This window comes from Haematobia irritans, chromosome 1 (genome assembly GCF_050003625.1).
Source record: "Haematobia irritans isolate KBUSLIRL chromosome 1, ASM5000362v1, whole genome shotgun sequence".
Classification (NCBI taxonomy): domain Eukaryota; kingdom Metazoa; phylum Arthropoda; class Insecta; order Diptera; family Muscidae; genus Haematobia; species Haematobia irritans.
Window position 1 is genome coordinate 281,071,370 of NC_134397.1, and position 25,876 is coordinate 281,097,245.

Genomic DNA, 25,876 nt, shown 5'->3' on the forward strand with positions numbered 1-25,876 from the left:
AATGGAAAAAATTTCGCAAAATTTTCGCATTTTTTGGTTTTGTATGGAGTTAGCCTTAAGGCCGGTACTCTGTTCGGTTTTCGCGTTGAAACCCCATACAAAATTTAAAAATGCGAAATTTTTTTCATTTGTGGTACTTTGTTTTTTTCGAGTTGAAAAACTGACGCTTCCCAATAAACACAAACGTTTGAAAAATGCTAAATTTCAACAATTTTTCAAACATTTTTTCAAAGGATTAGGGTAATATTCAAGTTGAGAAATTGTTGAAAAAATCGCGTTCTCAACAAAAAACAGACATTACCCTCAACAGTGAAATTCAACACATTAGCAATAATATCTCAAGTGTTATCCTCAAATTGAAATGCATCGCTACTCAATAATTTGTCAAACAATTTTCGATGCGAGTGAAATTCAAAATTAACATCGTTGCAAATACTTTTCAACCAAAATTTGTATGAATGATATCCCGACTTCAAATTGAAAGTCAAAGCCAAAATTCTATGAATTTTGTATAATTTATTCATTTTCATCAAAATAAAAAAAATAATAATGCACTACAATACCAATTGATAAATAATAATCTTATGAAACATATCAACAAATAAGAAAAAACAAAAAAAAAAAACTTCAAATATCTTAAACGTTATTAGTAAACACTTTTGCATTGATAATTCGTTTTCCTTTCTTTTGGTGTCATAAAACAGCATTAAAATTTATTAGCATGCGGGCAATTTGAAATTAGGAACGTACTGGACCGCGTGTTAGAATTGATTTCCAGCAGAAGGAATTCAAAAAATATCCATTTTAAACTGATAATAGCATATGAATTAAACTGACGATGTGATGCACATTTTCATCCAGAAGTTGTTGATTTCAACATTTTGTTGTTTTTAACAATTTTAATTGGTTGCACTTGTAATGTTTCTGGAAACTTTTTCTTGTCGATAAGCCACTTATTTTTCATTGGTCAGCTTCTTAATGTTTGCAGGAATGTAGCATCCAAAGATTTTAGTTTTCCGCAAAGAGATTTAAATTTAGTGACTTCTCTAAAGGCCGGTACTATGTTCATCCTTGCGAAAAATTTTATGGAAACCATTATTTCGCACATAGAAAGCGGAGTTTTTTTAGGTAACTTGGAGCGCTATTTTACAGGGAGCGATATTGGATTAAGTTGGTGGTGTTGCTTGTTTTTACAAAATAACATTTTATTTTGCCTTGGGCAATTGATCTGCTATTCCTTTGATCCTTTGTATAGTTTCGGAACAAAAATATGGTCCGTGTTTGATTTATAAACCCGCACAAATAGTTTTTAATAAATAAATTATTTCTTAATTCACATTGCAAATGGCGCCGTGCTATAAACATCAGTTTTTCAACACGAAAAAACAAAGTATCACAAATGGAAAAAATTTCGCAAATTTTTCGCATTTTTTGGTTTTGTATGGAGTTTCAACGCGAAAACCGAACAGAGTACCGGCCTTAAAGTGTTGATTTAATTTTTCATATTGACGTACCAATTATTATAAACTATTTGAACCAGTTCCAGTCAATTTCCACCATTTTTTCATCGGTCAGCTTTTTAATGTTTTCAAGTACGTAGAATCCATAATTTTAGTTTTCTGCAAAGAGATATACATTTAGTGACTTCCTTAAAGTTTTATTTCATTTTTTATTTTCACTTACCTATTTTAATAAACTATTTGGTTATTTGTCTAAAATTTTTCATTTTTTTATTTCTTGCAATTGACCACGAACTTCGTTGCTCAAATAAGTATTGAAAACCACATGGTTTTTTCGTTGCATTTTAGGGTAGTGTTTTGTCAAAGTTTTCTCATATTATCTTCAACACCTTTTCAAAGATTTCGTCAACATTTTTGCAAATTGGAAGTAATTCGCAAACAATTTGAAGATGTATTGAAGATGAGCTATTTCAAGTCAAGTTGAATTTATGTTGAAAATTATATTTACCCTCAAACTGAAAAGTTGTTGCATTTTAAAAACGCTCATCCTGTGTTTATTGGGAATATCTTCATTTATCTCCGTAAATAGGGTCTCAAACGCAGGGATGTTAACTTATTTATGCGAAATAATATGCCTGCCTATTTTGCGAAAAGTCCGGGATTGTATAAATATGTGCTTTAAAAAGCTTAAAACAAAGATTTCGCATTTATTCCGCGCTAACGTTTTTTATATGGAGTATAACAGTTTTTCGTTCGAAAACGTGATCTTAGTACTAGGCTTAACGTTTTTTATATGGAGTATAACAGTTTTTCGTGCGAAAACGTGATCTTAGTACTAGGCTTTATGCGCTTTACAGACTATCAGTTATTCCGGACGGAATATCGGTGTTTGTAAAGAATCTTACAGTGTGTCGGGTCGATACGACTTGTCGACGATGACTAAATAATCGGTAAATGTGTGTGAACATATCCCATATATTTTATTATTATGCCTTCGGACTTAACTTATAGTGTGCACAATATATGGGATATGTACAAGGCATATTAAAGAGGTAAAGTCATGCAACCAGGTGACTAATATCGACATTCATCTTGTCAAAGGCTTTGTTTACGTTTAGTAGGTTTGTTTACATTCTTTGTGTACATAAATATTACAATACGACACGAGCACTGTCGTCCGGAATAACTGATAATCTGTAAAGAGCATTAGGCTTTACATCACATTACGTTTGTAACTAACTAAGCCCTATGGAGACACGCCGTCGTCTATTGTATTCGGTTTTCAAATTAGAACTTTACACGTGCTGAATATTGTAAATTAAAGGAACCAATATATACAAATGGTTAACAAAATGAGAAAGAATAAAGTTAAACAAATCAAAAAGACTGATAAACAATTAAATAAATCCGAAGCGACGGAGTCAACACAGACGCCATCCGTGCATGAAGGTGAGATATGTCACTTTTGTGACTGTTACCCATCAGTAGTTATCAAAATCGTATGTGATTCGATATATTTTTGACTTGATTAAAAAGTCAATTGAATGAAAAAAAAAATATATTTTCGAATGAAAAACGATTATCCTAAATAATTGGTTATGGCGTTTTGGTTCCTCATAGTTGAGGGAATCTGGCCAAGTAGTCTCACCTGAATAGGTGACAACTTAAATATCAAAAAAATTCAATTAAAAAGGAGTATATTGTAAAAGTCAACGTGTAAGAATATGTTTAACTATGTAATATTGGTTCTTTTCACAACAGATGACCAAGATGCACCTACCGAGTCATGTATTGGAAAGGACGAACCGACCATACCTTCAAAAGTTGCAACGGGGCCAATATGTGATGACATTCCCTATGATCGCATTTTGCACATTAATAAACTGCCCAAAAGTGAGTAAGCTTTTCTTGATAGATTTAGATATGTTCAAGAATTTGTCTTACTTAAATTCCAGAATGTAAAGTAATAGACATTGTAGAAGTCTTCGCTGAATATGGACCCATTGATACAGTCCATATTCAAGAAGGTCTCGTAGACAGCACGGCGAATATTTCCTTTAAGAATGCCAATGCAACGACTTTAGCGTTATCGGCAAACAAAAAACTCATTAAGGGCTCTCCAATTGTAGTTACCATGAAACAAAATAATGCAAAGAAAATAAAAAAGGCCAATGAGAAAGCAAGTGCAAACGAAAGCCGTGATCGCAGTGTATATGTAAAATTTTTAAAACGGGGTACGACGGAAGAGCAATTGAAGTTACATTTCAGTTCTTGTGGGGATGTTGAGAATGTACGTGTCATAATAAAGAATTCTATTACTTATGCCTTCGTGACGTTTTCAACGAAAGAGATGGTTGCGGATGCGCTTGCTCTTCACAACTCTGTGTTGAATGGGAACACAATAGGCGTATTTGAAAGCAGTGTAGACGCTGCGGAGCAAATGGCAAAACGCGATCCCACTCTCACTGTTATGTTGAGAAATAACCAACATTTGGAACACATCGAAGGAAAAAAAATTGAATCAATATTTAAGAAATGTGGTGAAATAGAATCAATGGATGTGATTTGCAGAAAAAATTGTTTGGCCTTCATAACATTTAAAAGTCCTAGTGCCGTTGAGAAGGCTTTCGAACTAAACGGAAAAACGGTAGAGGATATCGCTTTGGAAGTCGTAGCTTATAATCCGGAGAAACCTAAAACATCTATATTCATTATCAATATCGCAAGAGGTACATAATAAATATTTTTTGGCCTTTTTTAATGACCAATTTTCATTCCAGATGTCAACGAAGAAGATTTAAGAAATCACTTTTCAAAATCTGGGGATATATCTTCTGTTATTCTTAAAAAGGGGTTCGCTATCATTCATTTCAAGGACTCTGATGGCTATTGCAAATCATTTTTGCAAAACGAATCCTTGTTGAAGGGCCAAATGATATTTCTAGAACCCTATTCTTTCAAGAAAAATAAAGTGTTGAAATTTAAGCAGAATCAGGGGAAAAAACGCCCATCCCGAAAAAGTAATGATATAGAAATAAACCACAAACGTACTAAAAACGAATGACTTAAGTTTAGCAATTAAGCCCTAGAGGAATATACCACCATTTATTTTAAATAATATACGTATTATAAAAAAATATATAGCTGGAAATAGACGACATTTCTGCACAATTTAACATAGATACATTATGTGTATGTTGTATTGTGTTATAAGTTTACGATTTTATTTTTTTATTGTGGTGTACTAATCAAATGAGAAACGACGATGCGTTCTTCTTTACTTCAAAATGCAGAGTGTCTTTTATTTACTCAATACAAAGCTTAGAACTAGATATGTTAAAGCATTTATATATGTACATGTGTGTATGTGTATGTTAACGAAAAGATGCAAGCATATAAATAGATGAGAATTGAGAGTAAGAGTGAGAGTTATTTTTACATTGTTGCAAATAGATACAAAAGAAGATAATGAGTGAAACACTGTTAGATGATACCAATGTATAATAGATTGGACCGTAACACTATATGCTCCTCCTAAAGTTGTTTGTAACATTTTAACAAAATGAATACAAAAATATAGATATATAACAACTGAGTGTAAATAATAGTAACAAAATTGTTAATAAAATTTCAAATTTTCTAATTAAAGTTTATGTTGCTGTTACTATCAGAATTCGGTTTCTTTACTACTCTTCCTCCCTCTCGTGGTCTGAGTTCTCTTCTAGTGTGTGATTCCGTATTTTCTACTTGTTGTGCTACACCAGAAGAACAGTTGCTTGCTGTGGGGGGTGCTGAAGAAAAATCAGTTTCGATGAGTTGTTGTTGTTTTTGTTGTCCTCTAATTTGATCTAGATGACGTTTAATAATATAGTTGTTGTGTGATAAAATGCACGAATACGATTGAGGTCCAAGTTGTTGTTTTATAGTTGCTTGAGTCCAACTGGATTTATTAGGATTACGATAATCACGTACCATAACCTTCTGACCTTCACTAAACTGGATACTTCGATGACCTTTATGGTATCTTATATTTTGCATTTGTGCATTAATAATTTTTTCTTTAGTGGTTGGTGGTTTGAGAAGACTAAATCTGGTTTTTAGTTTTCTCCCAAAGAAAATTTTTGCTGGACATTCACCCGTGCTACAATGTGTCATATTACGATAATCCATCAAGAAACGACATAAAATTTGATCAATATTTGCATCCTTATTTTGATCCAAATTTGCATACATTGATTTTTTGAATGTTTTAACAAAATTTTCTGCTTGTCCATTGGTTGATGGATGTCCAGGCGCAGTTAATATGTGTTTAATTCCATTCAAAGATAAAAATTGTTGAAAATCGTGCGAAGTGAATTGCGAGCCGTTGTCGCTGACCAGCGTATCCACAAGACCATAACGTGAAAACAGTTCTCGCAACTTCGAAACAGTAAACGATGTTGTCATATCTTTAGTTTTGAAGACTTCAACAAATTTTGAAAAAGAGTCAATAATGATTAAAAAGTAGAAATTTTTGATTGGCCCAGCAAAATCAATGTGAATCCGACTCCAAACCGAATCATTTGGTATCCACGGCAGTAATGAACTCTTTTCAGGACTAGGCTGAAGTTTTTGACAGGGTAGACAATTTTTAATTAAATTCTCAATATCTTTATCGATACCAGGCCACCAAATATATGACCTGGCAAGTGCCTTAGTTTTGACTATTCCCAAATGAGAACGATGAAGTTCATTTAGAACATTGTTTCTAAGTTTCTCGGGAATTATTGTCCGATAACCCCATAAAACACAACCATACTCAACAGTTAATTGAGTGTATTTTTCTCTATATGTTGTGAAGTTATCACCTCTCAAATTTTGTAAAGTTCCACCAGATATACATTCTGAAACTCTGGACAAAATTGGATCACGCCTTGTTTCACGAGAAATATCTTTAAAGTTGATTTTAAATTCACGTTCATTTTGTTCAATAAAATTTATGTAAGAATTCTCAATGTAATTACAATGAATCTCTGCTTGGGGCATTCTCGAAATGCTATCAGCTTCATTTTGGATTCCTTTCACATATTCTATGGAATAATTAAATCCAGAAAGGATTAACGCCCAACGTTGCATTCTTGCTGATGCCATGAGAGGTAAACCTTTGTTGCCACCAAAAATAGCCAATAAAGGACGATGGTCCGTTTTTAATGTAAAATGATTTCCAAGTAAATATTGCCTTAGTTTTGTAACACAAAACACAATAGATAAGGCTTCCTTCTCAAGGGTACTGTAATTTTTCTCGCTTTTCGTTAAAGCACGTGAAACAAAAGCAATTGGTTTTGTTGAATCAGAAAATTGGTGTGATAGAATTCCAGCTATTGCATTATTCGAAGCATCAGTAGTTAGAATGATTGGCAAGTCAGGATTAAAATGAACCAAAACTTGATCTGAAGTAACTGACTTCTTGATATCTTCAAATGACTTTTGACATTCGTCCGACCAAGCATACGGTACATCTTTGCTCAATAAGTTATAAAGTGGAGACATAATTTTTGAAAAATCATTTATAAATTTTGAATAATAATTCGCCATGCCAACAAAAGCTCGTACCTCAGAAATATTTCTGGGAATGGGACATGAAATTATTGATGAAATCCGATCATTATTTTTACGCAATCCATGTTTATCAATATTAAATCCCAAATAGGAAATTTCGGATTGGAAAAAAACTGATTTTTTAATATTTAATTTCAAACCTGAAGTTTGTAATTTTCGAAGAACTCTCTTCAAAGTTCTGACATGTTCTTGCATGTTCCTTCCAGTGACAGTAATGTCATCTTGGTAAACAACCACATTCGGAATATCACGAAGTAAATTTTCCATTGTTTTTTGAAATATGGCCGCAGCCGTTTTAACTCCAAATGGCAACCTCTTTACTTTCAAAGTACCAATATGTGTACTCCACGCACATAAAAATTGAGAATCATCATCCAAAACAAGTTGATTATAAGCGTTAGATAAATCAAGTTTAGTGAAAATTTCACCACCCTGCAATGATGCGAAAATCTCATCAATTCTGGGTAAAGGATATTTGAAATCCAATAAAAATTTGTTTAAAGTGACTTTGTAATCACCACATATTCTCAAATCTCCGTTTGGCTTTAGAATTGGAACTAATGGAGTTCCCCAATCGGAATTATCAACAGGTTCCAGAACACCAGCATTAATCAAATCTCTCAATTTCTCTTCAACTTTGCCTTTCCATGCCAACGGTAAAGGTCTTGGTTTACAAAAAACAGGAACTGCGTCCTCAGCAATTTTTAAAGAAATTTTGTTGACGTTATACTCGCCCAACTTATCTTGAAAAACTTCAGCAAATTCATTTTTAATTTGTTCAACGATCGCCGTATAAGAATTCTTTGAATCAATACTATTTACTTGCAGCAATTCAAAATTAAATGATCGCAAAAACGAACGTCCAAGCAAGGGTGGATTTTTCGAATCTACAACAACAACAACAACTTTTTTCGTTTTACCTTGAAATGTCACCGACGCATCATACTCTCCTACCAGCTTCAATTTGTCACCACTGTAGTCTACATATGGTACCTTACATTGACGAAGTGTTTGTAGAGGCGCTTGTAGATGTGTTGGTATTTTTTTCCGTATCCGTTTTTCAATGGCATATTAATATGAGTATTTGTATATTATATTGTTTTTCTCATTGCTGTATTTGACCGTAAGACAACAAAACCAATTATGAAGTGTGAGAGAGATATTATGAGGTGTAAGAGAGGGATATTCACATTTGCCTATATCTGCTTGTGGAAGTCATTGGTCGACAGCACAATGGTATGACATCCGGCTGCGAATCCGAATGTCCAGGTTCGAAACCCGTCACAAACCAATTTCATTTTTTTTATTTATTTAATTTTTTCTTGTGTTCATTATTGCAGTAACAGTGATTTTATTTTTTTTTTCCGTGGATTTGAACTTTAGTACAGGGCGAAGAAGTGCATAAAGCGTCAGGGTAATAAATACATTTTCATTTTGCTGTGAGATTATACTCAATTTTGGCAGCCATGTTTGGATTGGAATTTTGTAGTGTTGGTGTAATTCTGGAAAGTTTAGGGGGTTTAAAAGCGTAGAGGAATGCTGCGACATGTTTTTTTCTACCCTGAGTTTCCTCCAAGTAACACCGTGTTATATAGTGAAGCCTGAATTTGGCCGTTTTTTTATTTTATTATTTTGTTTTTTGGAATTTTGTGGTAAAATTATTATTTAGGTTCGCATAAAATTACGTGAACAAATTTATAAGTCCGTAAATATTTCCTATTATTTTGCTATTACATCAATCTATAATATTTGGAGTAAGTTTAAATGCGCATTCACAAGTGTTCGCTTTATTCTTACAATATTCAGTTTATAGGCGGTAAATCATTTTTTCACGCACGGGGTGGAGAGAATCTTGCAAACTTATTGCATTCTACAAAATTATCTACCAATCTCATAGAGAATTCATGGTAAGATTGATCCACGTCTCTCTTATAAATTTTGGGTTGTGACATTGTTTTTCTTATTTGTCCTCAGCTTTGGAGACTGCCCAACCAGATTTGACTCTCGCCAACGTAGCCTTCTATGTTTCAATTTAGTCAGTCCGTAAAGTTCACTCGCCGGTGGAGTTTGGTCGGCGGAGATCTCGTGCCTGAGAATTGGAAAAGGGGAGATTTCGGAGGTGTATTTTGCCAGGGCCTGTGTTTTCTAAGTGATCTCCTCTAACACTTAAACAATTTTTCTCCGGAGGAATAAGTTGATCTGTACTCCGTTGAATTTGTCCAGTGTTGGCTCGAGTAGAGATCACCAGATGCATTTGATTGTTCCCGCAAATTAATTGGTGGAAATTCCGAGAATTGTATATATTTGAATTTCGTCATGGTTCGCTATAACTAGTGTAGTACTAAATAGAAAATAATTTTCCTTAACATTATCGAACATAAAGGCATAAAAGTGAAGTGTTTTTTTTATTTTCAAAAAAAAAAAAAAAAAAAAAGCGATTTTTGCTCTGAGTGGAATATAATTAGATAATTTAATGCAATTTGATATAAACATTACTGACAAAGAACATTGGTTTCGTTGTGGCAATGCATATGAAAGATAATTAAGTGAATTTGAATATACACACACACGTAAATATCATACAAATCAACATCATGACATGTGCATACATAAATATGTTAAACCCTCACTAGCAACATCAAAATCCATTCGTCTTGAAAGGCCTTTCATCGATGGACCTGAGCTAACAAGTAAGTGGTTTATTTTAATTTCTCACTATTGCATATGAGACATGCTCTCACTGAATATAACAGAGAACCGTTATAGTTCGGAGAGACGTTTGTCCAAAATATAATTAAATTCATTTTAATTTAATTTCTGAAATTGAAATGCATATTTCCTGTCTGTAATTTAAATTTAATATCAATCTTATATATTGATTTCCGTTTTAATGACAGGATTGCTTTCAATCTCAGAAAAACGAGATAGATGGCTCTTTGGTTAGAGTGCATACGAAATAGTTGTAGTTAGCCTAGTTTGGAAATGATGGCATGAGTGGTCAGATCCCCAATTTTGTTTATACAGTTTTAAAGCCATTGTTGAAATGTGCATTTGTGCTAACAGTACCCATGCCAACATATAGAGTCTACAACTGTGTCGTATGTCACCATAGAACTTTGAAACACCATTGGAAAACATTGTCGCGATTTTGAAGATTACTTTTGGTATTGCAAACAACATATCTGTTCACATGTATAAAGATTAAATTTGAAAATTCATGTCACTTGAACTCAATTAACTTCTCCAATTCAATTGCGGGAGACTGTTGCCCAAATATCATTTATGCGTTTAATGAGATCAATGATCTACAGTGAATCAGCTGATGTTTTTTTTTTGTCCACATGTATGAGACATTCCATTTTCGTTTAACCAAAAGCCAATTGTAAATTTCTAACTTAAACTCTTCATTGAACGTAATTCGATTTCTCTTTTATGCCTAATGTCGATTAATTATATGATCAATTACAACTGAATTCTATTACTAGGGCAATTGCTAGTAACTCATTTAATTATTTACATGAACTATCACTTTATCTAATCAAGTATTGAAGGCGAAATTAATAGCCGACTAATTTATTTTTTTTTCTACTTTATTCATTGCTGTTTTCGGATATTAGTATATATAAGATTTTTAGACAGTAAATTCTGAATTTTATTTCTATGTTAATTTAGAATAAGACGTTGAACTGTATTTGCGCTGAAAATGAAAATAATTATGAATCATTGAATCTAAGCCATCGTAATGAAAATTCATTGTGGGTTTTTGTTTAATAAAAGTGGATTCATTGTCACAATGCACTAGATCCAGAACTTAGTTTGATTTCTTCCAGCCGGAATGTAGAAGAGGGGTGGTATCGTGGGTCTATCAATTGAATTTCGTTTGGATACTAGGTAGACAGGATGGGTGGGCAATTGGTGGCTAAATATCATCTCAGCCGCATAGCAATCTGTTCCTGAATATCTGTTTCAATTATACTTTCTTTCTTCTGTTACTGTTTTTTTTTTTGGAAAACAATCGTTTTCGTCTTTATGAGCACGCAGCAATTATTCATTAAAATTTTATGGTAGCGATTCAGGCGAGTGAAATGGCAAGATCCCACACCACCGACGAGCAAGTAGGCCGGATAGACATGCGTGCTACGCTATTATCACTTTCCACAGAAATGTAGGATCCTTTTCCTATTTATTTTGAACCGTTGTATGCTACATGTTTTCTTAATGTTGTTCTCCTTATAAAAAGAAACGGGCATTAATGTACAAGGAGCCCCAGTATCACACACAGCACAAAGCTCAACACCATCAATGACAATCTGAAGAGAATACACATCACTAGAATTGCGCTCAGCCACACTGAAAATTGAATAATTAAATAAATCATCATTAGCATCATCATCATTAGAATTATCAAAATTATTATTAACAAAATTGACACTTCTCTTTCTGTTATGACACACAGAAGCCAGATGACCAATTCTCCCACAAGCATGACATTTACTATCCTTGTATCTACAAGATTGGGAGTTATGATTTTTCCAGCCACAATGTAAACAAGCAGACTTCTTCTCCACATCACCTCTGTTGTTATGACCATTGCCTCTGTTGCTGTTAAAATTACTGCTTCTGTTATTATTGTTACCACTGCCTCTGTTGTTGCTGCCACCACTACCTCTGCTACCACTGCTGCCATATCCTCTGCTACTACCGCCATTGCCGTTATGTTTGAAGTTTAATTTTTGCTTTTGAACAAGGTTCACTGAACTTTGTTCCCTCTCTGCCTCCTTTGTCATGTTCTTCGTCTCTAAAATCATTGCCTTCCTCAACGCCACTTGCACCGTTAGACTTTCGTCCTCTTCACACAGTCGTTCGAAAATGAAATTTGGCAAACCCATCACAAATTGATTTAGAACGAAGGCTTCCAAATTTGCACCAAATTTACAATTAAGAGCTAATGTCTTAACACGGGCATACCACTCAGCCACGGTCTCACTGTCGTGTTTTGTTGATACATGGAACTTTTTCCTTTCACTGAACACAATAGTTGGTGGTGTGTAGTGGGTATCCAATATAATGCACAATTCATCATACCGCTTGGTTACAGGAGCATCCGGACTACACAAACTGTGTAACATTTTATAAGCCACGGCACCAATTGATTTTAATAAAATCGACTTCTTCACATTGTCATCCGTGCAACTTATTTCACAAAAATGTATGTCCAAACGTTCTTTCCATACATTCCATGACTCCACATTAGGATTAAATTCCGTCACATTCGATGTTTGAAACACAGCAATTTGACTAGCGGCAAAACTTTGATTTGCTTCATCCATCTTGGCAGGCATTTCTTTTTTTTACTGTTTGTTTTGTTTTATTTGTTAAATTATTTAATTTATTAACTTATTAAGTTTTACTCTTTTATCCTCGTCGCCATTAATTGTGGTGTACTAATCAAATGAGAAACGACGATGCGTTCTTCTTTACTTCAAAATGCAGAGTGTCTTTTATTTACTCAATACAAAGCTTAGAACTAGATATGTTAAAGCATTTATATATGTACATGTGTGTATGTGTATGTTAACGAAAAGATGCAAGCATATAAATAGATGAGAATTGAGAGTAAGAGTGAGAGTTATTTTTACATTGTTGCAAATAGATACAAAAGAAGATAATGAGTGAAACACTGTTAGATGATACCAATGTATAATAGATTGGACCGTAACACTATATTTATTATCAATAAAATTTGTTCAGTGTATACCCAACATAAGTGAATGTAAACTGTTTTATTTTTGCTGACACGATATAGATTTGTCTATTCGGCGGCGGAAAATTACCCATTATAAAATCAATTTTTAGTTATCCGAATGGTAATGACATTAGTTATACAACCAATTTTACAATCACAGCACTTCATTTTTGTTTTTATTTAACCCTTCGTTGCATGACATTGCATATATGCAATGTTAGTTTCTTGCCTGTCTAGCTCCTATTCTTTTACATATTTTACCATAATTTTTTTTGTTATGCACATTTTGGAAGCCGTAGATTATATTTGATAAAGCGAAATTAAAATAAGCATATTGAGTACCTCGAAAAATTTAACTTATTTGTTTTAATATTATGAAACTTTCTTAATTTTTTTTTTAAATGTTAATATAAAATGAAAAGTTTATTCTAAACGCTACTTATATAGTTTTATAATACAAATTATATTTACAAGAGCTCTACAATGAATGATATCATATCTGCAATTTCATGCGTTTGAACCGATATGAACTGTCATTGCATATATGCCATATAATTGCATATGTGCAATATCATGCATTCAATCAGTTCTTCTTACTACTAGGACACTTAGCGACGAATATGAATACAAAACCGAGCATTTCGATGATGATGGAGATTTAAACACCGAGTTTGATATAAATCGAGGTCGTAGAAGAAGATTAGAGTTGATCATTGGCCTACATCGTTGAAGAATCGTATAACATACAAGCTTCTGGGTTGTAATTGTTACACGTATATCATCGTAATATATTGGTTGAATGGGTTCAAATTTTTCTTTTGGGGGTGGTCTATCCCCTGTCAATATGTTGGTGACAATTTTAGGTGTTTAAAAGCTTCCTCATGGTGAAAGACCGTTCGAACTCGGCCATAGAGCTTAATATTGAATCGAACTGCACTCAATGATAAACAGAAGGTTAATATTGTGGTATCATAATTAACTGAAATGTCTAAGTGAAAATGAAGTTTTGGTTCGCCATTATACCTACCCTAAGTAAAAACGAGGGTCCAGGTTTCAGTGTATCATATAAGCTGGCATATATCAAAATCAGTTTTCAGCTTGTGGTAGATTCCAACTTATTTGTTCCATCATACCGATTCATATAAGATATGGCGGTTTCTTTATATTGTAAAAGCGTAGCATTTGAACTTAAACAGAGTTCCAAAGTCTCTTTTTCGTCAAAATACGTCTGCATACACAATCATCCGCTGCTCTTACTCGGCACAGATGTGCCAATTCTAGGTATCCGGTAATGATTGCTATGACGTTTCTGTTCCTCTTTTCTTTAAGCATGGTAGTCCTCCAGTCTTTTTCTTATTTGGGTCACCCCCTAGAAGTTTCGTCGCCCCTTCGACCATTGCACTGTTACACGTGGAACAGTTTGGCGAAGCCCGCCAAACGGTCTCGCATCTATGGGATTGCGTTCTCCAAGTTCACTTCCCAAATGCAAAACTGGGGAACTCTGTGCATCAAAAAAGGCAGAAATTATTTAGAATCTCAAGAGTTTGACTTTTAATATTGCATCCCGAGAAGGAATATGATCACCTCAAACATGTTTCAGAAGTAAAGTGTTAGTTTTCGATGGGGAACACGTAACATGTTTGACGCAACTATGCTATCTGATTTTGGCAAACATTTTATGTTTGGCGATAAAACAAATTTTTTTAGTAAAAATGTTCCATTTTCCCCATCCAGCAATAAAATTTTTCACTTAAGACATGTTTGATCTGATCACTTTTCTCCACTACCTGTAATATATAGAGATAACAACGTGGACTAAAGAAATTGATTATCTGCATGAAATTGCATATATGCAATGTTACGTAACTTTTGCTCCAGTGATCAGAATCGAACAAAAATTGGTTTACGGTATCATAACCCCATATAAAGGGTGATTCTTTTGAGGTTAGGATTTTCATGCATTAGTATTTGACAGATCACGTGGGATTTCAGACATGGTGTCAAAGAGAAAGATGCTCAGTATGCTTTGACATTTCATCATGAATAGACTTACGATCTGCCACAACGTCGAATTTTCAGTGAATGGGCCCTAGAAAAGTTGGCAGAAAATCCGCTTTTTTATCGACAAATTTTGTTCAGCGATGAGGCTCATTTCTGGTTGAATGGCTACGTAAATAAGCAAAATTGCCGCATTTGGAGTGAAGAGCAACCAGAAGCCGTTCAAGAACTGCCCATGCATCCCGAAAAATGCACTGTTTGGTGTGGTTTGTACGCTGGTGGAATCATTGGACCGTATTTTTTCAAAGATGCTGTTGGACGCAACGTTACGGTGAATGGCGATCGCTATCGTTCGATGCTAACAAACTTTTTGTTGCCAAAAATGGAAGAACTGAGCTTGGTTGACATGTGGTTTCAACAAGATGGCGCTACATGCCACACAGCTCGCGATTCTATGGCCATTTTGAGGGAAAACTTCGGAGAACAATTCATCTCAAGAAATGGACCGGTAAGTTGGCCACCAAGATCATGCGATTTGACGCCTTTAGACTATTTTTTGTGGGGCTACGTCAAGTCTAAAGTCTACAGAAATAAGCCAGCAACTATTCCAGCTTTGGAAGACAACATTTCCGAAGAAATTCGGGCTATTCCGGCCGAAATGCTCGAAAAAGTTGCCCAAAATTGGACTGTCCGAATGGACCACCTAAGACGCAGCCGCGGTCAACATTTAAATGAAATTATCTTCAAAAAGTAAATGTCATGGACCAATCTAACGTTTCAAATAAAGAACCGATGAGATTTTGCAAATTTTATGCGTTTTTTAAAAAAAAAAGTTATCAAGCTCTTAACAAATCACCCTTTACAACAACTCTAACATACCAAAAAATGTTTATCCTTGCTCAAATTAAATCATGCAACGAAGGGTTAAATAAATTATAATAAGCTAGTTGCGCTTGGTGATTCACAACATATAGAATAGTTCTTGTAACTTTCACGTACATTTCTTACTTTTTGATACGCTTTCCCCATCACAGTTGGCGATTGTTGTAGTGTCACTTACGAATCTGTGGTAGCGATGAGGACGAAATGGAACTTTGAAATGCTGTCAGGGCAGCTCCAGACGTAAATAAATGCACTTATACATTTTTGCTGAGAAGCTACAAAGATTTTGTATTCATTTAATGATTTTGGTATTGGTTACGAGACAAAAATGCGTGAAATGACACTAAGAATTGAATCCTGTAAGCGTGCGCGAACATACCTATTGTAACTTACACGTACGTATGTCTCATGGTATGTCTGCTAAACGAGGGTTTTCTTTAATAAGTGTACCCTGGTACTAAACGTCATGTTAAAGTCGATCAGTGATGCCAAGCTAGTGGTTCGCTCTCCCCACTCAACCATTAATTTACAGGATTTTTCGCGTTTGGACTGATCTTAGAGCTAAAAAATATTTTATAAAGTGCAACAATTCTGGTATGAGTTTGAAGAAAAAGATATACGGGACGTCAACACAAGTTCCTACATATAGCCAAAGAGTTTATAACAATTTATTGTATTGTCTGAAATTTAATTGAATTTAGGGGTGTTTTTCTCTATATTATGGTGGAAAGTTCAAAAATTACCTGGCAACACTGAAGAGGAATAAATTGTTTATGACTATATAGATGTCCCAGTTATTTTAAAATGTCGGGCGACGAATATGATTTGAATAATGGGACAAGCATATATTCTGGCGAAATATTAGTTAATTTTCGTTTTTTAAACTCTCTTAGCACACAGAAATGTTGTGTAGTTCACGGTCAAAAGATTGAGTTTCAGGATATTATTGTAAGTATGATGGCGCGGAAAATTGTATTGACTAGAAAATTTTAACAATTTGATTCTGCCACTCGGTTTAAGAGCAGCTCAAGACTTCATGCTAGGTTTATGTAGATTATTTTTTATTCTGAAACTCGAAATAATAATAAAGATTTTCTCATATACCACATGAGATTCCCTTTACTTAATGGAGTGTCCACAGGAAAGCCAATGACTGAAGATACTCAAGATATCTCATTGCGCCTATCGCTGGAGTCCACGTTTTTACTTTGGATTTGCCATAGTGACATCTCCATGCTTGACAGTCTTAACAAACTACTCTTTTATTAACTTTGGATTTATAAAGAGATCTGTAAAATAAATAGATCAATGTATATTATGTAAAATTTTATCCTTAGATTGTTTTTAATGTTTAGAATCCAAATCATCATTGATTCGTGTTTTGTGTTGTACTTACAGCAATTGCGTTTAACTGAAAAATGTGACCAAAGAAAAATGTATATAACAACGGTTGATAGTAGCTCTTTTCAGCAATTGAAGCAAGACCAATCTTTACATGTATCGTTTTCCGGATTTGTACATAACCTCATGCATTTGCTAAACGAATGCCATGCTGGTAAATTAAATATATGTTTGGTTGAATTGCACATTAGTGGTTCCCTGGAATGTTCTGAAAAGGAAAGTTTCCAACTACAATTTGTGGAAACTCGATCGTTCAAAAACCTTGTTCATTTGAGCTTACCCTGTCGCATTGCCCCATTAAACGTTGTGTTGTTTTACTTGAATAACATAACGGACAGACTACAGGTATGTATCTAAAGATAATTAAAACCAAAAAGGTAATATAAATACATGACAATAAACAAAATTTTAAAATTTTAAGAAAACTTTTTAGATTTTTATATCCTGTACCACTTTGTGGAACATGATATTATAAGTTAGTGCAACTCCCAAAAGGAGACGAGGTAGCCACATGACAATTTGGCAATAACGCTCAGGGCCGGCCCGCCCAATTTTAGACTTTCCTTGTTTTATTAAATGTGATAATTCCAGTTTTTCTTTTTATTTCTTTTTTTTCTTGTTTCTTTTTTTCAGAAGACTTTGTTACTTGCGGAGGAAAACAACCGGCAACTACAAAAAGAAGTACATATTCGCAATGAGAGAATAGACAATTTGGAAACAGAAGCAAATAAATTGAGAAAAACTTTTTCGGAAAATATAAAGAATATAGAGCAGAAACATTCTGAAGAAATATTGAAACTAAAAGAAACGTTAAGATCCGCTAGGGAACTTAGACAACAAGACAATGAAAGAAGCCGATTATGTGCCAAAAATCTTCAAATCCAAATCGATACATTAAAAGCGGAAAAAAACGTTATACAGATAGAAAAATCGTAAGTAAGCCATTTGAATCAAACCCTTACATACCGATGTCCCTTCTTGTCCAAGCACTGCAACCCCCAATTGCAGTATGTTTGTTTTCCAAAAATTCAAAACCAACTCCAAGGGACAAAAAATAGAAATACAATCCAAAATTTACAAAATATGAAGTTGTATGTTTAAATTAACCCATCTAGTTAAAAAATTCTCATCGTTTCTAATTATCTTAGACACGAACAAAAACGCAACGAAAAATTAAACGAAGAAGTAAATTCGTTAAAAGTAAAGCTATCAAATATTAAAGAATCAAATGATAAACTTTGCAATGAGTTATCGACCTTAAAAAACATTGAGCGTAAACACGATATGCATTTGCAAGATCTTCGTAAGGAAATAAGTGAGTTGAAAGAGCAGTTAAACAAATGTGAAAAAGGCAAAGCCGAGCTGATAGCCGAATTGGAAGCGGAAAAAAAGATCAGTCACGGGAAACGACAGGCACTGGAAATTGCAACTGATGAAATTTCAAAAGCCAACAAAATCATTCTGAAACATTCCCAAGATCTATGTAAAATGAAAAATATATTAAGTTGGCGTACGGAAGTTGCACTACAACAGGAAAAGGCGATTAGAGACAAGGAGACTTTAATACAGCAACGAGATGAGCAGATCGCATTTCTTAAGCAAACAGTGAACGATTTAAGGAATGTAATTCCAAAAGAGCTGGACTCAATTAGAAAATGCGCTGCATTATTGGAAACAAAGTATTCAGATCGTAAGTACATAATTTATATTTTATCGATTGTTCTTATTTTTTTACAAATTCTTAATAAGATCTTGCTTGCAATCGGTAGGTTTTCCAGATAGTTTTGATAAATCACAGAATTTCTAAACGTAGTAACGCCAATCGACCTATAATGCTCATAAAAGCAAAGGGCAACAATCTAAACAAAAATTAATTTAAAGGCTCCAATAGTTCACTAAATATAAAGTAACTTATTTTCTTTCAGAAATTAAATCTTTAATGTTAAAATTGATCCCCCCTGGACAAAAACAATAAAATGGTTTGTATGGCGTCATTTTGAATTTATTATTTAATTGTACGTTCAATTATTTATTATAAAATATTTTCTTATTGTAATTGATTGGTCTATTTTAAATAAATGTATTCGCAGTTTTAAAATTGTACGGAAGATATAATGCTACTATCGCGCATGCGCTGTAGCAATATTGACTGCTTGAAATATTTCATGTCCCTCTTGGTTTTTTTTCAGTCGCTCTCTTATTAACTCGGCTATGGCTTTCTGTGTTCTTCTTTCTAATATTGCCATTTTTTTGCCAACATCGCGCTTCAAATCCCAATCTGGTTTTCTAGGTGCTAAATTTGTCATGTCAATGTCATCCAATGCCATAGACTGCTTCAGCAAATTTAGCTGGTCACCGACAGCTTCCTCTATATCACCTGTAGGTTTCTTGGGTATGATTTCACCGACAGTGCTTACATTCTGTGGTTTGTAACTTCGAAAAACTGGTCTGTAAAAACATAACGCATAAACAATAAGTAGGAAGAGAATTTTAAATCAGATTCTAATATATAGGTACAATACAACGAATCCTAAGAGTCGCCTTCATAAGATACAATCTAATAGTCGTCAGATGGTAAAACTAAAGATAAATATGTTCGGGTATATTAACCCACCTTGGTGAACTTCTTGTTTCACTCTAGCTGGTTTTGACTTCCTATCTTTGTGATTTACATATATTAACCGACCTTGGGAACTTCTTGTTTGACTCTTCCTTGGTTTGGGATCCTATGTCATAGCTTACGCAGTCATGCCCCAACAATTAATTTATATTTAAGAAGTAAAACGCAGGAAAATGATAAGAAGAACGTTAGGTACGTTGGTGATGAGTGTATGAAAGATCAATATGTTCTATTTGACCAGTCATTAAGGGATTTGCCTGGGTACCATTATTTGTGGGTAATGTGCGGTTTTCGGACGATACTATTGACTTTAATCAACTTGCTTTCCATGATGAAAGGTTCTCATTTAACTGCATCGGAAAATGATGAACTATATGTTGTTTTGAAGAGGATTATATCAAAATCTGTCGGAGTAGATAGGAATTTCTATGGACAATTCTTCCAAATATCTCCGATGTTGCCTTAAATCTAATTAACTCTATTTGACTACATCGATTTGTCCGACCGCGTGGAAAATAACTAGAGTTGTTCCAATTTCTAAGGGTAATACTGTATGTGGACCGGGAGACTTGAGACCAATCTCGATACCTCCCATATTGTCTAAGGTATGTGAATGCTTGATTAAGGACCAAATTCTGGTTCGGTTTAGTCAGAGGATTGGTAAGTATCATTTCGTAATGGACATATTACGAAATCTTTGCTTTTGACGGACTCTATTCGTGATAGCTTCAACCGCAGTAGGATAAGTGCTCTCGTCTCACTCGATTTGACCAAGGCATTTAATTTGATTAACTTCAATATTCGTGGTAACTTCAACCGCAGTAAGTGCTCACGTCTCACTCGATTTGACTAAGGCATTTAATTCCATTAGCTAGGCATACCAGTTTCCAGTTTTGTTGATTGTATCAACCTCGCTTTCTTTTATAAGGTCATTAGAAGTGGAATACTCGTTCCAATTGACTTTTATCAATCAAATAATGCTTTTCGCTTGAAAATGTTTAATGTTTTTGTTCCTAATTCTGTCTAAGGTTATCGTTTATTGGTGTTGTTTAGGACGAACACTTCTATACAAGACTCTTTGTATTTCTGTTTTAATTCAAACAAATTTTCAACAATCTTAATAGTTACTTTAATAACTATGATTATATTTATTATTATTATAGTTAAATTAAATTTGTATTTCTTTGCCTAGGCTTTAGGACATGTTGTACTTTAATTATGTGCCTTGTCGGCTTAGTATAACATATGAACAATTAAAAAATGAAATAAAGAATGATAGAATAAATTCTGTATTTTCAACATTGTATACTTTGTTTGAGTAAACAGGGAACTTACTTTGCTGCATTATCATGGCTGTCGGGATCATTACCGTGTTTGTTAGCTTTTTCCTTCAATTGCTTCAGTCGTTCCTTTCTTTTTAGTGATTCTTCAGTTAGTTTTCCCAATAAATCATTTTCAGACATAGTCAGTCTAAGGTTTTATATCATTGGGGTCTTCAATAAATCTAAGCGTCAAATATACAATACCAAAGTAACCCTATCAATAATTTACAATAAAATAAGCAATTTTAATCTTCTTTGGCAGCCACAACTTCAGAGAAAGAATTACATGGCAACCCTTCAAATGTGTGGCGACAAGAGAATCTACCCAATAAACGCAAACGTTTGAAAAATGCTAAACTTCAATAATTTTTCAAGGGATCACGGTAATAGTCATGAGAAATTTTTGAGACAATCGCGTTCTCAACAAAAAACAGACATTACCCTCAACAGTAGAATTAAACACATTAATGGCCAGTTTCTCATCCTCCGATTAATTTTAACCGGTGGATAGACCTCCGGTTAGTAAAATTTTTGTATGGGATCAGCTGTTTTATCGACACGATAAATAATAACAAGATATTGAGAAACTGGCCCTAAGGTAAGTACTATGTTCGCTTTTCCCGTTTTCGCGGTTAGTTTATTAAAACAGTTCAATATAAAGCAGATAGATTAATTGAGGTGCAGTTTCTTGTTCATCTAGATTTCGGCAAGACTTTGCAGGAATATGTGTATTTTCATTTATAATTTTGATTATTTCAGGAAAAGTAATCGCGAAGATAACGTGATTTTCGACTCGAAAACTGAACATAGTACCCACCATTATCAATAATTTATCAACTGTTATCCTCAAATTGAAATGCATCGCTACTTAATAATTTCTCAAAGTTTGCATGATCTATCCAGAACATCGTTGCACTGCTATTCTATCAAGAACATCCGAATAAACACCAATGCTAGAAAAATGCTAAGTTTCAACAATTTTCCAAACATTTTTTCAAAGGATTAGGTCAAGTTGAGAAAATCGCGTTCTCAACAGAAGTTCTTGATGATTTTTTTAATTGGTTGCACTTTGATATGTGTGGGAAGGTCTACACATTTTGATCTTAGAACGCGATCAATTTCTTTGATAGATTATTTTTTCGAGTGGTAGTTCTGTTCTAGACTGTAACACTAGCTTACACTGAAAATTTTGATGAGAGGTGACTTTTCTTATGTGTTTTGATCTGTTGAATTCGAAAAAAATGTTAAAAAATTTTTTATAGAACAGTTTTTGAGATATCCCTTTATTTTGAGTTTTTCGCTCTTTTTTCATTAAGCAAATTTATCTCAAGTTAGAAGTTTCCTATTATATTTAAGTATCAACAACGATATAATCGGACATTTCTAACTTGTTTAGTGAAAAAAGAGCGAAAAACTAAAAATAACGGGATATCTCAAAAACTGTTCCATAAAAAAATTAAATTTTTTTTCTAATTCAGCAGATCAAAAGTCACATCTCATCAAATGTACATTAAACAAATTTATTTTGTAAACTAGTGTAATCAGACCCTATGTCCATCTATATCATACCACTCCCTTATACTGGCATCCTTTTCGATTGATGTTCCATATACTTTAGCTCGATCGCTTAGGGATTTGGCTTACAAAGCCCTTCTAAATTACCGTTCTGAGACACTTTGGAGGACTTACTGCAAACAACGGAATAGGGCTAAGGGTATGATTCGCAAGGAGAGACGGACATTTTATACGGGTCTTTTTGGCGGCGTTAATTCGGCAAGATATTGGAATATTCTACGCAAAGACTTTGTAATTATAACAAGATGTCCAAATTGCCTCTTGTTATACCCTGCGCCACACTGTGGAACAGGGTATTATAAGTTAGTGCATATGTTTGCAACACCCAGAAGGAGACGAGATAGACAAATCGTGTCTTTGACAAAAATGCTTAGGGTGGGCTCCTGAGTCGATATAGCCATGTCCGTCTGTCCGTGAACACATTTTTGTAACCAAGGGATTAGGTAGTAATTTAAGCCCAATCGACTTCGAATTTGGCACAAGTATGTGTTTTGGGTCAAAGTAGAACCCTATTGATTTTGGAAGAAATCGGTTGAGATTTAGATATAGCTCCGATATATATCTTTCGCCCGATATGCACTTATACGGCCCTAGAAGCCTGAGTATTACCCCAATTTGGTTGAAAATTTTCACTAGGTGTACAATTGGTAGTATAGTCAAATGTGCAAAATTTTATTGAAATCGGTTCAGATTTAGATATAGCTCCCATATATATCTTTCGCCCGATATGGACTAATACGGTCCCAGAAGCCAGAGTTTTACTCAAATTTGGTTGAAATTTTGCACAGGGAGTAGAATTAGCATTGTAACTATGCGTGCCAAATTTGGTTGAAATCGGTTCAGATTTAGATATAGCTCCCATATATAGCTTTCGCCCGATTTACACTCATATGACCACAGAGGCCAATTTTTTGCTCCGATTTAGTTGACATTTTGCACAGGGAGTAGAATTAGCATTGTAGTTATGCGTGCCAAATTTAGTTGAAATCGGTTCAGATTTAGATATAGCTCCCATATATAGTTTTCGCCCGATTTACACTCATATGACCACACTCCCAGAAAAAAGTGACCCCTTCTTTAAGTTAAAATGAACTCATTGTGAAGAAAGTTGAACTTCGTATAGCGCCAAAGACATTTTTATTTGTTTGAACGATGTGATTTTCGTAGAAATTAGGAATAATGCATTCCATATATTAGTTAACATTTTCCTATATTTATATACCACTATACTACAGAATGAAAAAATTTAACTAATTTGAATTCATATATGGAATGATTTTATTGAAATTTTTTCATTCATTTCGACAAATCTTACACATTTGTGGTAAAACTTTTACTTCATAATTAGAACTGCTTACCTTCGTTTTTAAATACAATTTTATTTATTTCTATAAGCAATTTTATCTTCAATAAAAGACATGTTTTATTAATATATTGAATATATTTATTAAGAATCAACAGCATCGAATCTCTTTGAAATATTAGTTTATTATTCCACTATTTCCAATTTCCGTGTGATATTATCAACTGTAAAACGCACTTTTTCTTCTTCTTGTACTTTTCACTTTTAATAAGTTGCTGCCTAACGATTTTGTCCTCCTTTTACAATTTCAATACCTACAAATATAAAAAATCATAAAACATTTTTTTTGCAAAAGGTTAGCGTCACTGAATATTACCTGATAATTGAAGATTCCAAAATGAAGACAAATGAAAGGGTTGTTATTCTGCTGGTGTTTTCTTTCTTTATACACTATCACGAACATTGATAGATTTATTTAAAAAAACGAAAATTTTTCTCACTAATTTAAAATAACAAATATTTTATATATTTTATTTGTTATTTATTATATTATTTTACCATATTATTTTTTAACAATCTCTCCGAAACAACGCGATTCCAACTAAAAAAACAACCGACGCGCAAATATATCGATTACACCCACGCGCAAACACATCGATTACGATGACAGGTATCGATTACAGGTAGACAATAGAAATTTAGGAAAATTTCCTATATTCTAACAAGTGTGTTTCCTTAAGTTTTGAAAGGATTTCATACTTCTTAGTACGAATGAACTAAAATATTTTTCTATGCCAAGTGTTGTTCGTATGTATGAAAAACTTTCTATTATAAAGGAAGTCGCAATTATCATTTTATAAGAAATTTTACTAATTTTGAGGAAACTTGGTTTTAGTTCGGTTTTTGTTTATTTTTACGAATGCTTTGTTATCGGTGAATAAAATTTTCTTTTTCAGTAGTAAATTCTTATACCCAGCGAAGAAAATAGTATGAGTAAAATTCCATGCCTTATTCTAGTTAATGAACTATTCCTAACTGCTTACAGTTTAGGATTTTTTTGCAGAAACGAGTAAATTTTATTATTTTTCACAAAAATTTACCTTAATGGAAATAAAATGGATAAACTATATTGATGAAAATTTTTTCCTTTAGTTTCGAAGGCACTTTTTTCTGGGTGCAGAGGCCAATTTTTAACTCCGATTTAGTTGAAATTTTGCACAGGGAGTAGAATTAGGATTGTTGCTATGCGTGCCAAATTTGGTTGAAATCGGTTCTGATTTAGATATAGCTCCCATATATATGTTTTTCTGATTTCGACAAAAATGGTCAAAATACCAATATTTTCCTTGTAAAATCGCAACTTCTTAGTCGAAAAGTTGTAAAAATGACTCTAATTTGCTTGTTGGAAGGTTTCTTTGCAACATTTTCTCCAATTCCTCTTTAAAATTGTATTCGTAACAATCATGTGTCTAAATAGCTGTGTTCGGGGGACCAATAATGTATAATAATTTGTGACTTTTGTTTAGATAAAAACACGAACAAAAAGAGATAAGAAAGCAACAATTGACAAATAAAGAAGTTAAAAAAGAAAACATTTTGAATTGGCCGTGTTTCCAAAATTAAAACTGTAAAGTAAAAATTCCTATTTTCGCAGAAAAACTGTAGAAAACTTAACGTAGAAAGAACACCAGGGAGCATAATAGACATCTCTTAATGATTTAATGACTTAAGGTGGGTATTAAGTTCCAGTTTAGCCGTTAAAATTGCCATTATTATCATCATATAATTATAAATAAATAAACCATATTAGGCATTATGTCTTGTATGGCAATGTAATTTGTAAAGTACCAATAAAGACACAACAAAATAAAAATAAACACAATTTACTTGAAGTAATTTCTTTTGGCATAAATGTTGAATGAAAAGAGTGCAGAAACAGACATATTAACCCAATTGAAAATTCTTCATTTT

At 33.6% G+C, this 25,876-nt stretch overlaps 3 protein-coding genes and 2 long non-coding RNA genes across 7 annotated transcripts; 3 read left to right on the forward strand and 2 right to left on the reverse strand.

Annotated features, from left to right (window-relative positions):
- Positions 1–2,706: 2,706 nt before the first annotated feature.
- Positions 2,707–4,678, forward strand: mod (modulo). Its single transcript, XM_075298446.1, has 4 exons — positions 2,707–2,909; positions 3,222–3,353; positions 3,416–4,189; positions 4,241–4,678. Exons 1-4 carry the CDS (start codon positions 2,801–2,803, stop codon positions 4,522–4,524), a joined length of 1,299 nt encoding a protein of 432 aa, XP_075154561.1. The 5' UTR covers positions 2,707–2,800; the 3' UTR covers positions 4,525–4,678.
- An 8,477-nt stretch (positions 4,679–13,155) lies between these two features.
- Positions 13,156–14,290, reverse strand: LOC142228128 (uncharacterized). The gene is made up of 2 exons (XR_012720075.1): positions 13,832–14,290; positions 13,156–13,735 (listed from the first exon to the last, which is right to left on the reverse strand). It is a non-coding gene; the product is annotated as an uncharacterized LOC142228128 (long non-coding RNA).
- Positions 14,291–16,302: 2,012 nt separating this feature from the next.
- Sas-6 (Spindle assembly abnormal 6) lies at positions 16,303–19,251 on the forward strand. 3 transcript variants are annotated; one of them, XM_075298484.1, is made up of 5 exons: positions 16,303–16,632; positions 17,083–17,430; positions 17,722–18,017; positions 18,234–18,775; positions 19,011–19,251. In XM_075298484.1, exons 1-5 carry the CDS (start codon positions 16,489–16,491, stop codon positions 19,058–19,060), a joined length of 1,380 nt encoding a protein of 459 aa, XP_075154599.1. In that variant the 5' UTR covers positions 16,303–16,488; the 3' UTR covers positions 19,061–19,251. The 3 variants fall into 3 exon arrangements, with proteins under 3 accessions (XP_075154599.1, XP_075154605.1, XP_075154592.1); XM_075298490.1 differs by having other exon boundaries at positions 16,317–16,632; positions 17,719–18,017; positions 18,855–19,090; XM_075298477.1 differs by having other exon boundaries at positions 16,323–16,632; positions 17,719–18,017.
- Positions 19,066–21,253, reverse strand: LOC142228159 (coiled-coil domain-containing protein 12). Its single transcript, XM_075298501.1, has 2 exons — positions 21,041–21,253; positions 19,066–19,533 (listed from the first exon to the last, which is right to left on the reverse strand). The coding sequence occupies exons 1-2, from the start codon at positions 21,166–21,168 to the stop codon at positions 19,206–19,208; spliced, it is 456 nt and encodes a 151-aa protein (XP_075154616.1). The 5' UTR covers positions 21,169–21,253; the 3' UTR covers positions 19,066–19,205.
- On the forward strand, positions 20,801–21,006 carry LOC142228165 (uncharacterized). Its single transcript, XR_012720086.1, has 2 exons — positions 20,801–20,941; positions 20,977–21,006. It is a non-coding gene; the product is annotated as an uncharacterized LOC142228165 (long non-coding RNA).
- Positions 21,254–25,876: the final 4,623 nt, after the last annotated feature.

Bases quoted from the DNA above. Each gene is read 5' to 3' on its own strand.
- mod (XM_075298446.1), top strand. From the start codon at position 2,801: ATGGTTAACAAAATGAGAAAGAATAAAGTTAAACAAATCAAAAAGACT. The intron at 3,354-3,415 runs GTGAGTAAGCTT...CTTAAATTCCAG, and splicing joins CATTAATAAACTGCCCAAAA to AATGTAAAGTAATAGACATT. The intron at 4,190-4,240 runs GTACATAATAAA...TTTTCATTCCAG, and splicing joins CATTATCAATATCGCAAGAG to ATGTCAACGAAGAAGATTTA.
- Sas-6 (XM_075298477.1), top strand. From the start codon at position 16,489: ATGTCGGGCGACGAATATGATTTGAATAATGGGACAAGCATATATTCT. The intron at 16,633-17,082 runs GTAAGTATGATG...TTGTACTTACAG, and splicing joins TTGAGTTTCAGGATATTATT to CAATTGCGTTTAACTGAAAA. The intron at 18,018-18,233 runs GTAAGTAAGCCA...TAATTATCTTAG, and splicing joins GTTATACAGATAGAAAAATC to ACACGAACAAAAACGCAACG.
- LOC142228159 (XM_075298501.1), bottom strand. From the start codon at position 21,168: ATGTCTGAAAATGATTTATTGGGAAAACTAACTGAAGAATCACTAAAA. The intron at 19,534-21,040 runs GTAAGTTCCCTG...ATGTTTTTACAG, and splicing joins AGCCATGATAATGCAGCAAA to ACCAGTTTTTCGAAGTTACA.